Raw genomic sequence first — 14,944 nt, forward strand, 5'->3', positions numbered from 1 at the left:
TATGGCTCCATGTGACTTTTTTCTATTTCCAAAAATAAAGAGAATATTAAAAGGCCGTCGTTTTACAAGCATAGATGACATTAAAAGCGAATCGCTGAAAGAGCTAAAAGCTATTACCAAGATCGAGTTTCAAAAGTGTTTCGAGGATTGGAAAAAGCGTTGGCATAAGTGTATTGTATCCGAAGGGGACTACTTTGAAGGCGACAACATTAATGTAGATGAATAAATAAATATTTTTTTCATAAAACGAAAATTCTCGTTATTTTTTGAACACACCTCGTACTTAGCGTGCTGTAACTTTCTCAAGATTACGTCCATATAGGGAAGCGGGTAAGCGCTCACCTTTGATACTGCATTGACCTTTCGATAACCAACGCAAAAGCGGTACGATCCGTCGGGTTTTCGAACCATGACGACCGGACTCGACCATTCGCTTTTCGAGCGTCGTATTATGTTTGCTTCTAGCATCTTGAATACTTGCGCATGCATTTCCATCTCGATAATATGAGAAACTGGATAATATTTTTGTTTGATAGGCTGGGCTTCTCCGACATTTATGTCGTTTTTGATCCATGACGTACATCCAATGTGGTTATGAAGGGTTTCAGGTAAAACTTCTTCTACAATTCGGTCGATTTCTGCGCGTTGCTCCTGGTTAATCTCCTCTATGCCTAAAGAGGACAGGGCAAGCGACTGATCTACCCTCAGAGACGAGAGAATGAGTGGTACCCGTCGGTTACATCCTTTTACCCGTAAGGTATTAGTCTCTGGGTCGAGGCAAGCGGAAAACGCTCGAATGAAATCTCCCCCTAGAGTACATTCTGTTTCGGTTTCGCTAAGAATTAGGGCGTCTATCATATGGGAGACCCCTCCGACCGAGAATGGTAGCTGTACGCTGCCAATGATGGGCACGTAATGTCCATCTATAGCGCGAGCTCCCGGGCCGTTGTACATAGCTATATGACAGTTAAGGGCCGCGGCTATTTGAAGGCCAATAGGACTTAACATGGTTCTTGAAGCACCAGTATCATATAACGCTTTGAAAGCAAAGTGGCCTACCTGTAAAGTTAGCCACCATCGAGGGTATTCTTCGACTAAAGCGCACGTCGCAGTACTTTGGTTTGGCTTCAGCGTACTCGCTTCAACATTCCGCGCCGGCGTGTGGATAGCTGTTGCGGAGCACTGAGCCTGACGGTCTCCTTAGTCGGCGTTAGCTGATGAGGCCCGGAGTAAGTGGAGCGATAGGGACCTCGTCTACTCGCTCCTGTCGGCGTTTTTTGGTTGTTCTGTTTTAGAGCAATCCGGGCAGGTAGCTTTTGTGTAGCCGGGCCAACTACACTCCCAACAGAGCAGTTTATCTGCGTCTGGGCCAGGTGGTTTGTCTTTGTTTCGATCCGAGCGCGGTGTTATTACCTTTGCTTGGCTCTCCGATCGTCGCTCGCCTCCTCGTCCGCCTCTAGGGCTCCATCGTCCTTTACCTCGGCCTCCTCGACCTCGATAGTTCTAGCCTCTTCCTGAGTGATTGGTTGACGCAGCGCTCTTCGTAGAGATAGGGCTAGCGTCAATACTCGCGACGGGTGAACTTTGGGGCGTAGTAGTAGCAAACTCTAAGCATTTCTTATTAAAGAAGTTTTGAAAGGATTTTTCTAAGTCAACCTCCGAGATGACGTTGTTCTCGTTAATGGAAGCGATATTCACTTTTGAACGCGCTGTCGCTTTCGTTTTAGGCTTGTATGCCGCTTCTGGTAACAAGCTCTGGTCTGGAGACGGCGGATGCTTCCAGTGTTCGTCTGACTCGGCCATTTCCACTTCTTGGGCTTGGTTAAAAAGCTATAGCAATGACGTGATGCTTTGCTGGTCCTTCTTCATTTCTTCCTTTAGCTTGGGGATCATGTTATCAATAGCCAAATTGATCTGATCTGGAATGCTCCACGGTCGCTCAAAGCGGCTAAATATGGTGTTCATTGCAGATAAATAATCCCTAACTGTTTCATCAGGTCCTTGCGTCCTCAGGTGGGCTTCCACTGAAATGTTACGATGATAGCGATGCACCTTACTGTAAGCTGTCAATGCTGCCTCTCGAAACTCCTTGTACGTGTTCCACGTTGGTCTCAAGAATCGGTACCATTGTAGCGCTTGATCTCTAAAAAGTGTAGACAGTGAATCAAGAATCTCGTCTTCCGTAATGCGGTCCAAACAGCAATTTTCGTCTACTCGTGCAAGAAATTCCTCAATACTCGTGCTTGTGTCGCCCGAGAAATGTACCTTCCAGTCTCGCACCGTTTTTCCTAAGTTCCTTGTTTGAACTCTAGTACTGTCCAAATGGTTTCCACTAGTCCTTCAACTTGGAAGTCCGTGGATCAAAGTAGCTACTAGAGGACACTGGTTTATTGAGTAAACAATATAAAGGTTTATTTGATGTTTTAGCTGACTGATCTCACATTTATTTAATATTTTTTAAAATTTTGTTTTGATGTATAATGATGCTTAATGTACCGGTTTTCTTGGCATAGGAGAGGGGATACATTTGATTGTGTGTCTACCTGTGATTTGTTTTGGTATAAAAGGTAGCAGACACTGTTTGATTTGCATTATTTCATAGTCGTTGTCTGATTTGAATTTTGAGTATTTGAACGAATGTTAAGTTATAAGATGAGTTTAACAATGTATTTTTGACTTTATTGTGATATTTGATTTGATTGTGACTTGCGAATTGAGGTAAATGTTTTGTTAGCGTGATTTTTATTTGTTTTGGTTTATATCTGTAACTATTTTCTCGTTTTGTTTTTTAATAAAGATCTAATGAGGTTGGATATTTACCAACGAAACACACGTGTGTAACCACCTGAGATGATTGTTTGATTATTTTTTTACAACGGGTTGGCTCTAAAATTGGATTAACAAATTTTTTGCTGAACTATTGATGTCTGTTATCATTTTTATTTGATTATTTAGACTGTAAACTGTGTTTTGCAGTTTAGCGTTTTCGCTTTTGAGTCTTGATAAGTTTTCCTCTAGTTCGTCGACCTTCTCTTTTAACGTTTTTGTTGCAATTAAAGCTCCTTTCAGCTCTTTTGCCGTTGATTCTGGTATGTGTTGTGCCTTCCCTGAGGGTAGCTTACACCAAATCATTTTCTCTGGCGTCTGCAGCATATGTGGCATAGCATTCGTCTTATTCTCTGTTGTCGACATCTTGGGCTGCGTATTGATGAAACTAGTCGTTGTCATAGTTTGAGCCATATTTGTTGTCGTTGGAATTGTTACATTCGTCACAGATTCTCTTATTATTATTTCTGACGTATTCGAAGTTGGTGTTAACGACATGTCTTGTTGTTGTGTATCTTGTTCGTTGTTTGTTTCTTCTGTTTTGTCCAATTCTTCGTTGATTTCTTGCTGTATTATCTCTATAAAATCGTCGCGTATCGATTTTGGGATGACGTTTGATTGTATTAATGTCATACATAAATTATCGCGTCTTTCTTTCGCTTGAAGCGACAAATTATCGATTGTCTCAACAAAATCTTGCGCGGTATAATCGCCTTGTAACCGTCTATATAATTGATTAGCACGTTCGTACATTGAGCCATCGTTGTTGAGCTCAAGGTCGTTTAAGATTGAATTTAATGTATCACTAGGTAGTGTTTTAATCCATTCTTTTATTCTATTATTTACTTCTGTTTTAAAAATAGTTAAATTAGTTATGTCTGACATCTTGTTTTTATTTATTATTATTTATATTCAGTTTTATATTCTACTATTTGTACTTGATAATTTTTTTTTTTTTTTTTTTTTTTAAGATTATTATTTTATTTATCTTAATATATTACTATTATATTTTAGTTTGGCGTTGTACGGCAGTATCAGTATAGAATAATATATAATAGAAGAAAATGTTATTAAATAATAAGGCGTTTCGTAAAATGTATAAATATATAGATAGGTTATGCTACTATCGAAATCAATTTATCGGGAATTGATATTCATACATAAATAGTCGTTTTGTGATTTTCGCTTATGCGTGAGATGTATATACGTAAACGCTTGTATTCGCTAGTGTTTAGGCTGTTTCTTATCGCAGTAAATACACGTGAGTTAGCGTCGTTCGCTTAGCCCACGCTATTCCGATAGAGTATGTCTGTGCGACGTAAACACTCTATGTTTTCCGGCACGAGTGTTCGTATCTCAAGCAAAAGTGTCTTGCTTGTTTCCTTACTTGTGTTTACATTCGCTGGCTTGGTGAGTCTCTTTTTTCTTTTTCCGCGAAGGTTATCTTTGCATCAAGTTTCCTGAGAATTCGATATGCACGTTGGGCGCTATAATATAACGGGGTTTTAGCTCGTGCTCTTTTCGGGCTAAATCAGTTATATAATAAATAGTTCTCGTGGATTAATATTTTAACAAAGCGAAGTGCGCTATCCAAGGCAACCCTGTGCACCAGTGCGAACAGTGCTTGGGTCCAGCCGCATCAGCTTGCCTCCTTCCTTACGTAGAAATTCGGCCCGCGGAGAGTGTCGTGAGCCACAGGTTACTTGGTGAGGGACAACCTAAAGAGTCTCACGGCGAAGTAGTTATACAATAGGGCAGGTGTATCGGAATAAGTTGCTGCGGATTTTGGTAGAAACGAATCGTGTATTTCAGGCACTTACGAATACATACAAGCGCGCGTGGTGGCGAGATGTGAGCGGCAGCGAACAAGGCGATGACGCAACGCAGCACGCCGATCTTGTCGGCGACCGAACAAGATCGGACAACGAATTCGCTTAAAGCGGCTCGAGGCAAGGCGCAATGCCGAGCAAAATGACAGATTGCGTAAGTCGGGCGAAAAACTAAAGTGACGAATGCAGTTAGCAAGCAATAGGAGAGAGAGAGAGAGCCTAAGAGAGAGAGAGAATCGAGTAGGTACTTACAGTAGTTGTCGTCGGTTATTAGAACGGCAGCAACGCACGAACAGTAGATCGCGACCACGCTTACTCCTGTCCTACACTCACGCGGGCGTTCTCGCTTCCTAGCCTTATAACTGACGGAATTCCTGTCAACATCAGCTATGCGCCTTCGCTTATCGCTGGCGATCTTTGGACTCGTATAATCGCCACTGCGTACTCGCTTACTCCTTCGAGATCTCTCGTAACGCAAAAGAAAAGATGTTACTGCCAAACTATGCTAGCGTCCGTACTTGTCTCTGCTCGCATGCCAACTGGCTTATTACGCGCTCTCCTTCTCTCTCCCCTTCGCGATCGCGGTCTCTCCGCGATATCCGCGCTAGGGACTATCGATAGTATAGATCGTAGGACTCGACTCTTACCTTGTTCGCTGACATTTCAACTGCGCTACAAATTACAAATTATTATAATGCATGGTAAAGTATAAATATAATTAATAAACAAACTGGCTGCAGGGAGAGAGAGACATAACGAGAATGCGACTCGTTATAATATATAATATAATATTAATTTTATATCATATTTACACATCAACAGTTATTTGTTTTTCTGTTTTAAAAAATCATCTATATTGTAACGGGGGAGGTTATCTGAAAAATGAGAAATTTATTTAAGAACAAACTCCCACGATGCAGAGTAAACCGCCGCTCCGTTAAACACGTATGAGTAAACGTTTATTGGCCTTTACGTTTGATACTTTCGTTCCTAGGTCTTCTTTCCAACCGAGTTGAACTCACCTTTAGTCACGTGTCATGTGACACTCGATAAGTTTTAAGTGTGAGTGACTTTACTCCTAATCTTCTTAATCCCCTAAAGTTAATCAGATTAAAACCTAAGCCTTTTCCAATTACTTAAACTACTAGGAAAATTAAATGAAGAAAACGGCGAATAAATTTAACAAACTTTAATTAATAAAAATCACTACAGTCTTTGAAGTGTCGAAAGACTAACGCTCGCGAATAGGATTTTACAATTAAGTATTTTCAGTGAGAAAGAGAGACAGAAAAGATTCGAATTATACCGCGAACTAACGCTCGACGCGAATACAAAAATTAACGCTAACACGATTAAACAAAATACCGAATGTATTTTGTATCGCATATAATGACGGAAGGTGCACCTACCATGCGGTGCAATTACGGTGATCAGCCGTAATTGTTGTTGCAAAAAAATCTCAACTGCCGCTGCCCCTCGATTATCAGCTGCGCTGCCTCGATCTGCCTCAATATAACTTTGTTGCTGCTTCTGTACTGCTGCTATTATCTGTCACGGAAATGCCATTGCACTCACGCACGTAATTGACCCAAAGAAAACTTTACTTTTTGCGAAACAAAGTGCAAAACACAAATCGGCGGTAAACTCTCGTGAACAGCTGAGGCGAAACTGCCTATTCAAAAGATCGCGTGCCCCCTCTCTCTCTCTTAACTGTTAGAACTAACGCGCGAGAAGCAGAATCGCGAACGGTTCGATTAATTAAATCGACTACCGTTGCAATATATTCAATACTAATTTTAATCTAAATTCTATTAAATATTACAAATTATTTTAAGATAAATGAGTTTAGCATATTTTTAATTTGGAAGTTTGTTTCTATATACATTACTCTCCATAAAAAATTCAGATTTCATACAAATTAACATTATTTTTTAATATAATTTTTCCTGTAATTTCAATCATACATCTGCAAATTTCTATTATTATCATCACTTTCTATAATCATTATGCCTGCTAGAGCAGTTAGACGAACACCCGAAGAACAACGAATTTTTCAAGAAGCTAAACGACTTCGAGATAAAGAAAATTTACGTCACAGACGTCAAGCAGCTCGAAACCGATTGAGGGTACGAGCTACAGGAATAGACGAAGATTACTTAGGACCAATGAATGTACTATGTTCACATTGCAATGTTAAACATTTTCAAGATGAAAAGATTTCTAATAAAGGTTTATCATTCAGTAACTGTTGTAGCCATGGTTCTGCTTTATTAGATCCTTTACCTACATTTCCTTCCGAACTTCAATCACTATTCACAGACAACAATCCAAAATCAAACTTATTTATAAAAGACATTAGATCCTACAACAATTCATCAGCTTTTGCTTCTTTAAATGCCAACTTATTTAATTTTACACCTAATCGTCCTGGACCTTTTTGTTTCAAAATACAAGGTCAAATTTATTACCAGATAAATACAGCATTGTACCCGAATGAAGGAGAAAATCCATCGTTTGGACAACTTTTTATAGCCGATCAATTAGAAGCATTAAATTATCGTTTGAGTAACAATTCTACATTAGATTTTGAACTTTTAAAATCTTTGGATACAATTATACGTGAAAATAATATTTTTACTCAATCTTATGAAATAATGAGAGTTGAAATTGAAAGACAACAAGTATTACAAGGTAATAATAATCTTACTGAGGCTGAATTGCAGCTGTTATTTACTTTACAACCAAATGTCGATAAAAGAAGATACAATTTCCAACGCGTTAACGAAGTTGCTGCTGTATTTTCAACAACAGCAGACGGAGAAATTCCAGAATCGTATGTAACGATTAGAAACAAACGTACAAAAGATTTAAAATTTGTCAGCACAATGAATCCAAATGTTGAACCTTAGATATATCCGTTATTTTACCCATATGGTACTCAAGAATGGCATAAAGATATATTGCGCGTTAATAGTGACAAACGTGTCTCCAGAATGGCATATTATAGGCATCGAATGGCCATAAGACCAGATGAATTTAATCCTTTCATTATGGGTGGTAGATTATTTCAACAATGGGTAGTTGATAGTTACGTTAAAGTTGAAAAAGACCGAATCCAATATTGTAAAGATCATCAAAAAGAATTGAAAGCTGATACTTACAAAGGACTCAGTGATTACATGCAAAATATAGCTGAAGAAGTTGGCGGACAAGTAGGTAAAACCATTATTCTTCCATCGTCGTTTACTGGATCACCACGTTATATGCAGCAATGTTATCAAGATGCTATGGCCTTGGTAAATGAAAAAGGTAAACCGGATATTTTTCTTACAATGACATGTAATTCAAATTGGTCTGAAATTAAAGAAAATCTTTTACGTGGTCAACAAACTTCTGATAGACCAGATATTGTAGCACGAATATTTCACTTAAAGAAAGAACGAATAATTGATTTAATTGTTAAAAAAAAATTTTTTGGTGAAATGGCTGCTTATGTTTATGTAATAGAATTCCAAAAACGAGGTTTACCATACATGCATTTATTGATAACATTAGCAAATGGTTATAAGTGGACCACTCCTGAAATTGTTGATAAATTTATATCCGCTGAATTTCCAATTAAAGAAAATAATCCACACTTATATGATATTATTCTAAAATACATGGTCCATGGTCCATGTGGTGATTGGTGTATGGAAAACGACAAATGTTCTAAGAATTTTCCAAAATTTTTCAAGATGAAACTACTATGGATGAAAATGGTTTTCCTAATTATCGTCGAAGAAACACAGGCTCTACACATCAATGATCTAATGGTCATCAAGTTGATAACAGGTGGATAGTACCTCATTGTCCGCATTTATCAGAATTGTTTGATTGCCACATAAATGTTGAAGCAGTATCGAGTATTATGGCTGTAAAATATTTATATAAATACATATACAAAGGTCATGATGTTGCAACAGTTGTTATTCAAGATTCTGAAAATAGTGTATCGATTTAGCACGATGAGATTTACCGATTTTCTGAATACTCGATATGTTGGTCCTGAATCAGTTTATCGTTTATTAAGTAAAACATTACAAGATAAAAGCCATACTATTATAAGATTACCTATACATATACCCAATCATCAATCCATCATTATTTCAAATAACCCTGTAACATTAGAAACCCTAAATAGTGCAAGTAGTATGTTGTTAGATTACTTCAAACTAAATCTCGAAAATGAAATTGCAAGACAATATTACTATTCCGAAATTCTACAACATTTTACAAGTGTAAAGAAAAAAAATGGCAATATAAGTAAATGGAGTACTAGAAAGAAACACTTTAATGTCATTGGGCGCATATATTCCATCAGTCCAACCCAATTAGAATTATTTCATTGAAGAATACTATTATTGCATGTAAAGGGAGCTGTAAGTTTTGAAAGCTTGAGAACCGTTGATAACACAGTACACCCCACTTTCGTCGCAGCTTGCCTAGCGTTAGGACTGATCGAAAATGACGAAGAATGGAAACTAGCACTAGAAGAAGGAACTAAATGGATGATGCCACAAAGACTGCGTCATTTATTTGTCCGAATTCTCATACATTGCCAACCACTTAATCCAGAAGAGCTGTGGAATCATTTCAAAAATCCAATGTCATAAGATTTTTCTCGTCACCACAAAGAAAGTATAAGTTACAGATTAGCCTACTCTCACATCAATACCTTACTTAACAACGAAAGTCGTAGTTTAGCTGATTTTCCTACAATGGACCAAACAGTCGATATCGAATTTTTGATTCCAGATCAATCGAACGAAAACTATCCATTATATGTTAACAGAACTGACATATCTTTAGAACAAATGGCAAATATAGGACAGCAACGTTATAATGCATTAAATCCTCAACAAAAACAAATAGTCGACATAGTTTTCGAAGCGGCTCATAATTTACATTATACAGGTCCTAGGTGCATTTACATGGATGGTCCAGGAGGATCGGGAAAAACGTACGTTTATGAAACTATATATTATAAATTAACTTCAGAGAACATTAAAATATGTTCAATGGCATTTACCGGCATTGCAGCTACATTACTTCTAAATGGAAAGACTGTACATAAAACTTTTGGCTTACCAGTAGCTCTGTTTGAAGATTCTTCTTCTAATATCAAAGCACAATCTCAAGAAGCTTAAATATTAAGAGAAACTGATGTATTTATTTGGGATGAAATTTCAATGGCTCCGAGATACGCATTAGAAATCGTAAATAAAACTACAAAATTTTACGGACAATAATTTGCCATTTGGAGGAAAAATTATAATAGTAGGAGGAGATTTAAAGCAACTGTTGCCAATTAAAGTTCGAGGAACTCGAAGTGAAATATTAAGCCTTTGCGTTGTATACAGTAAAGTTTGGAAATATTTCACCAAATTTTCACTAACTGCAAACATAAGAGTTTTACCAAATGAAATAGAATTTTCCACATTTTTATTAGATATTGGCAATGGAACATTGAATGATCAAAATTATTGTGTAAATCTTCCTGAACATTGTATACTTCCACCAACTTCTAATATAATTGATGATATATTTGGTATATTAATGAAAGAAAACAAGTTCCAAGATATGTGTAAATGCGCTATATTATCGGCTAGAAATGTTGACGTATATGACATTAATAAACAAATTACTAACTTATTAAATAAAGATTCTGAACGTATATACACTGCCATCGATGTCGTTGTTAATAACAATGGTGAATTAGACGATCTTATTTTACCAGAACATTTGCATAATTTAAATCCAACAAGTTTACCTCATGAATTACGCTTAAAAAAATTGTATTATAATGCAGAAAGAAAAGAGAAAGCTCCTCTTATGCGTTTTCCATTGAGTGTTCATTTTCCGTTTAGCTTAGTCATCCAAAGTTAGAAAATTATTTTATTCTATTGAGTAATTTGTGCAGTTAGATAAATTAAGTCGTACGATTTACCATTTAAGCTACGTTTTATTTAAGCTCCATTTTATATTTAAAGATGTAAATAAATAACATTTGAGAATTAAATATAACTCTCAGATTGTTATTTTTATATATATTTAATGACTTATAATAGATAATAATTAAGTATGTTAAGTCCTTGCACGTTAAAAATTTAAAATAGTACTTTTATACGCGATTTGGCATGAGTAACTCTATCTGTCTTAAAGAAACTGTACGTTTCCCTATTGCGGAAAAATTTCCACCAATCAGTTTTGAAGTTTTCATGCCCAAATCCTTCAGAGCCCCTTACGGCCTTATTTTGAAAGAGAGCACAACCCGAGGGAATGTGCTAAGTAAGGCGAGAACTGTACGCCACCGCTACGCCACCCGCAGCAAGAAAAGCCACGCTCAAAGGATACACTCTCTCTCAAGAATCCCAAGAATTCTATTTTTGAAAATTATCAAACTTCACAATTATCTTTCAAAGGACTCTACAAAAAAATATATAAAAGTAAGTTTTATTTCAAATATTAATTTTTTTTTACATTTCTTCACCTTCACCATCCATTTTTCCCAATTCCGTATCGCTCGCTCCTCTCGTTGAAAAACGAGTTGAATAGACTTGATACAATATTTTAACGCTCAGAACTTGGATCATTAGGATCTTTATAGGTCTGAGTGGAATCTATAATTGATAATTCTCTGTGCCTTCTGAAAAGATTGGCGCTAGAATAATCGATTTAGATTCAGGGATTAGAATAGCATCCGCGCCATGCGCATCAAACTTTTCGGTATTTGTAATCAACGTCAATCTTTCCTTACCCGGGTAAAATGAGAAATCACAGCCCGAAAAGGATTAGAAATTCCCGCCTCACGAAAAAGTGAGACGTAACATTGGAGGCCCCGTTGGGGATAGTTGTTGGTTGAAAATACTCTTTATAAATCCTGCTATCTGTATAAAATCTTTTCATTATATGAATTTTGTTACTAGCTTTACTTTGAAATTTTGAAAATCTTTTTAAGAGAGAAAACAAATTCATATCCTATTTTGTATTGTAAAAGGAAAGAATATTTTTTGTATTATTCAAAAATTAAACATAACTACAGAGTCTTGTTAATTGTAATATCTATCAGTGAAAAATATTTAGAAGAAGAAAAAAAAAATCACTTGATTAGAATATTTTGTAGCGTGAAAAATATTTAATAAAAAGCAAAGAAAAAAAATCACACTACAATTTTCTGTAGAAAAAAAAAGCTCTGTTTGTAATTGAAAAGAAAAAATAATTGGAATTAGTTTTGTATAAAAGTTAAAAAAAAATTTTATACAAAACTAAAAGTTAAGAAAATTAAGTTTTATTGTGGATATTCAAAGTTTCAAATAAATTACGAGAAATAATTTTTGTTTTTTTTTATTATTAACTAATGAAAGTATGGTCTTTGAAATATAGAAAAAAAATTGAGAAATTATAAAAAAAAATTTGGTTAAAAAAAAAAAGCTAAAAAGAGACTTTTTTTTTGTTTTTCTCCGTCTATTAGGGTATTGTAAGTATAAGAACAAACTAAATACTAAATCAATATTCAAAAATAATTGTCATTTATTTGATATAAGTTTTGATATAAATTTCCTTTTCTCTGGCAATCTAGTAAATTAAATTATCAATTTCGATTATTGATGTCGGATAACAAACGACCTTTTACAAGAAGTCTAGGTACAATTTCTGGGAATCCGTGGGACGACGATCTTGCCTTTAAAAAAAGCGGTTTACTACGTACTCCCAAGAAAGAAAAACCAGATACTTTGTATCCGGACTTAAAGCTAATAAATTTAGAAGACAAACCATTAGAAACTCAGAAAGATGCCGAACTAGAAAGCGTTAGTTCAAATAGTTCAATTGACTTAGAAAATACTATTATTGACAGTAAACGTAGTAGTTGAAATAAATCAGAAAGTAATATTTATTAGCGAAGTCTTTAGACTTATCTAATAAAATGTCGAACCACGAAGATGATATAGCTGTCGCTACTGCAGGTCTTATAAATAGAACTACTTTTCGTGATGTGCTATCAATAATTCCAAAATTTGATGGAAAAACTGAAAATCTTACAACATTTGCCGAAGCTTGCAGGGAAGCGAGATCCATGTTAGATGGAGTCAGTGAGCCTCATCTCACCAAATTGATTAAGTTTAAGTTGGAAGGCGAAGCTCAGGCATCAGCTATTGGCATTAAATTTGACTCTATAGATGAATTAATAAAACACTTAACGGATATTTTTGGTTCTGCGCAAACACTTAATCAACTGCTCGGTGAATTTGGTAACGAGTTTCAGCGAAAAGATGAAAAGGTTATTGTTTTTTCAAATCGCCTAAGACAGTTAACCACTAAAATTCTTGAAGCAAAGAAATTAGAAGGCGGCACATCAGCCGTTACTAAAGAATTTAAAGATATTATAAAAGAAAACGTATTTGATTGCTTCAAGAAAGGTTTAAAATCCGAAATTAAAGTAAACTTAGCGGTCGAAATGAATTCTGATACAGCTGTAAAGAATGCCATTAAAGTGGAAAAAGATCTTGAATTGTTATCCAAATTAAAAACTAACCTTAGTAAAAAGATTACTCAAGCCGCCCCAAAGAAGATTGCAAATACGTGTCAGATTTGTGATATTGTAGGGCATACAGCTTTGATGTGCAATTCAGTTTCTAATCAGAACCAACCGTGCAATTATTGCAAAAAAACTGGTCATTCTGAAGATCGTTGTTTTAAAAAAAATAAAAGATCAAAGCACCTGTCAAATTTGTAATCGCTCTGGTCACATAGCACGCGATTGTCGGTCAGGAACAATTTGTCAACTATGCGATCGAACTAGTCACACGGCTAAGGATTGCCGCACCAGACGAGATAATCCTGATAATGACAGTATCTGCCAAATATGTAACTGTCGCGGACATAATGCAAAAAATTGTAAGAGCAACCTTGAATGTTTTTACTGCAAAAAGAAATGTCATTTAAAATCCGAATGTTACAAATTGAAAACTAAAAATTCGGGAAACGGGAACTCGACCTCTCAACAGGGCGCGACACAGAGGTCGAACAATCCAACACAGCGTCAATTGGAGGAAGTAGAAGAAGCTTTTCTTCGTTTAATGCCTTAAGAGTTTTTGCTCGAGTACCTGTTATAAGTGCTAATCTTTCGGAAAATAAAAAATTCACTATTATGCTCGATTACTTTAGAACTTTTTGTTAATGGTAATTTTCCGATGACTACTGATGCTGTTCTTGGTTCGAATTATTTCAGTGAAAACAAAGCTATTATCGATTTTGATGAAAGAAAATGTAAAGTTAGTCGGTATTCTATTGCCTTTAAAAATTTTGATGATTATCAATTTTGTGCAACAAAAATAAAAAGAATCAATAATTTTAACACACTCGAAAGACGTCCTAGTCAAATTTTGCCAATTGTACAGTTTCATAATATTTATACGGGAACAAAAGATTATTTTCTTATTGATACTGGTTCTGAGTGTAATTTAATTAGAAAAGGTAGTTTATCTCTAATGGTTCAAATTGATGAAAAAACAATAATACAATTGAAAGGTATTGATCTCAATGCACAAACAACGATTGGTATCACTATAATAACTATTCTTGGCTTAGATGTTGTATTTCATGTTGTTACTGATGATTTTGAATTACCTAATGAAGGTGTACTAGGTGCATCATTTTTGGAAGAGAGTAAAGCAATAATTGATTTTAGAAACCAAATCTTTATAGCCAATGGCAATCTTATGCCACTTATTTTACAAAATAACGATGAAAAATTGCCACTCAGTTTTGCCTCTCTAAGAGTTGATTCTCTTAAAGAGAAAGCTGATTCAATTGAATTAAATGCATTTGAAACTATATTTGCTGAACGTGAGACTTCTAGTCTCGCAAAAAGACATTTTTAGTATTTCGCAAAATGAAATTTTTGATGATCTTAATGTACAAAATTTTATTGAAGATGAAGATAGTTTAGGTATTGCAGACTTGTTAGTTGAAGAAAATAAAGATAATTATGATAATCAAAAAATTGAAGAGTATGTAAATCTAGAGCACATGAATGATGAAGAAAGAAATTACACAATTAAGCTAATTAACGAAGTACGAGACGTTTTTTATCCACCCGGTGACGAATTGCCCGGTACTGATTTAGTCATGCATGAGATCCATACAGCCGATGAACATCCTGTTAATTGCAGACAATACTAATTTCCTCATGCGATGAAACCTAAATTGAATCATCATATTGACAAATTATTAAAAGCTGGTCTAAT

At 35.6% G+C, this 14,944-nt stretch overlaps 2 protein-coding genes across 2 annotated transcripts; both read left to right on the plus strand.

Annotated features, from left to right (window-relative positions):
• The first annotated feature begins 6,661 nt into the window (after positions 1 to 6,661).
• Positions 6,662 to 7,564, plus strand: LOC131670145 (uncharacterized). Its single transcript, XM_058945529.1, has one exon. It carries the CDS (start codon positions 6,662 to 6,664, stop codon positions 7,562 to 7,564), a length of 903 nt encoding a protein of 300 aa, XP_058801512.1.
• Positions 7,565 to 7,648: 84 nt separating this feature from the next.
• On the plus strand, positions 7,649 to 8,497 carry LOC131670146 (uncharacterized). Its single transcript, XM_058945530.1, has one exon. It carries the CDS (start codon positions 7,649 to 7,651, stop codon positions 8,495 to 8,497), a length of 849 nt encoding a protein of 282 aa, XP_058801513.1.
• The last annotated feature ends 6,447 nt before the right edge of the window (positions 8,498 to 14,944 follow it).

Source organism: Phymastichus coffea, unplaced genomic scaffold, assembly GCF_024137745.1.
Source record: "Phymastichus coffea isolate CEN01 unplaced genomic scaffold, Cenicafe_Pcof_1.1 PCOF00101, whole genome shotgun sequence".
NCBI lineage: Eukaryota > Metazoa > Arthropoda > Insecta > Hymenoptera > Eulophidae > Phymastichus > Phymastichus coffea.

Excerpts from the sequence above, each read along its gene's own strand:
- LOC131670145 (XM_058945529.1), top strand. The coding sequence starts at position 6,662 with ATGCCTGCTAGAGCAGTTAGACGAACACCCGAAGAACAACGAATTTTT.
- LOC131670146 (XM_058945530.1), top strand. The coding sequence starts at position 7,649 with ATGGCATATTATAGGCATCGAATGGCCATAAGACCAGATGAATTTAAT.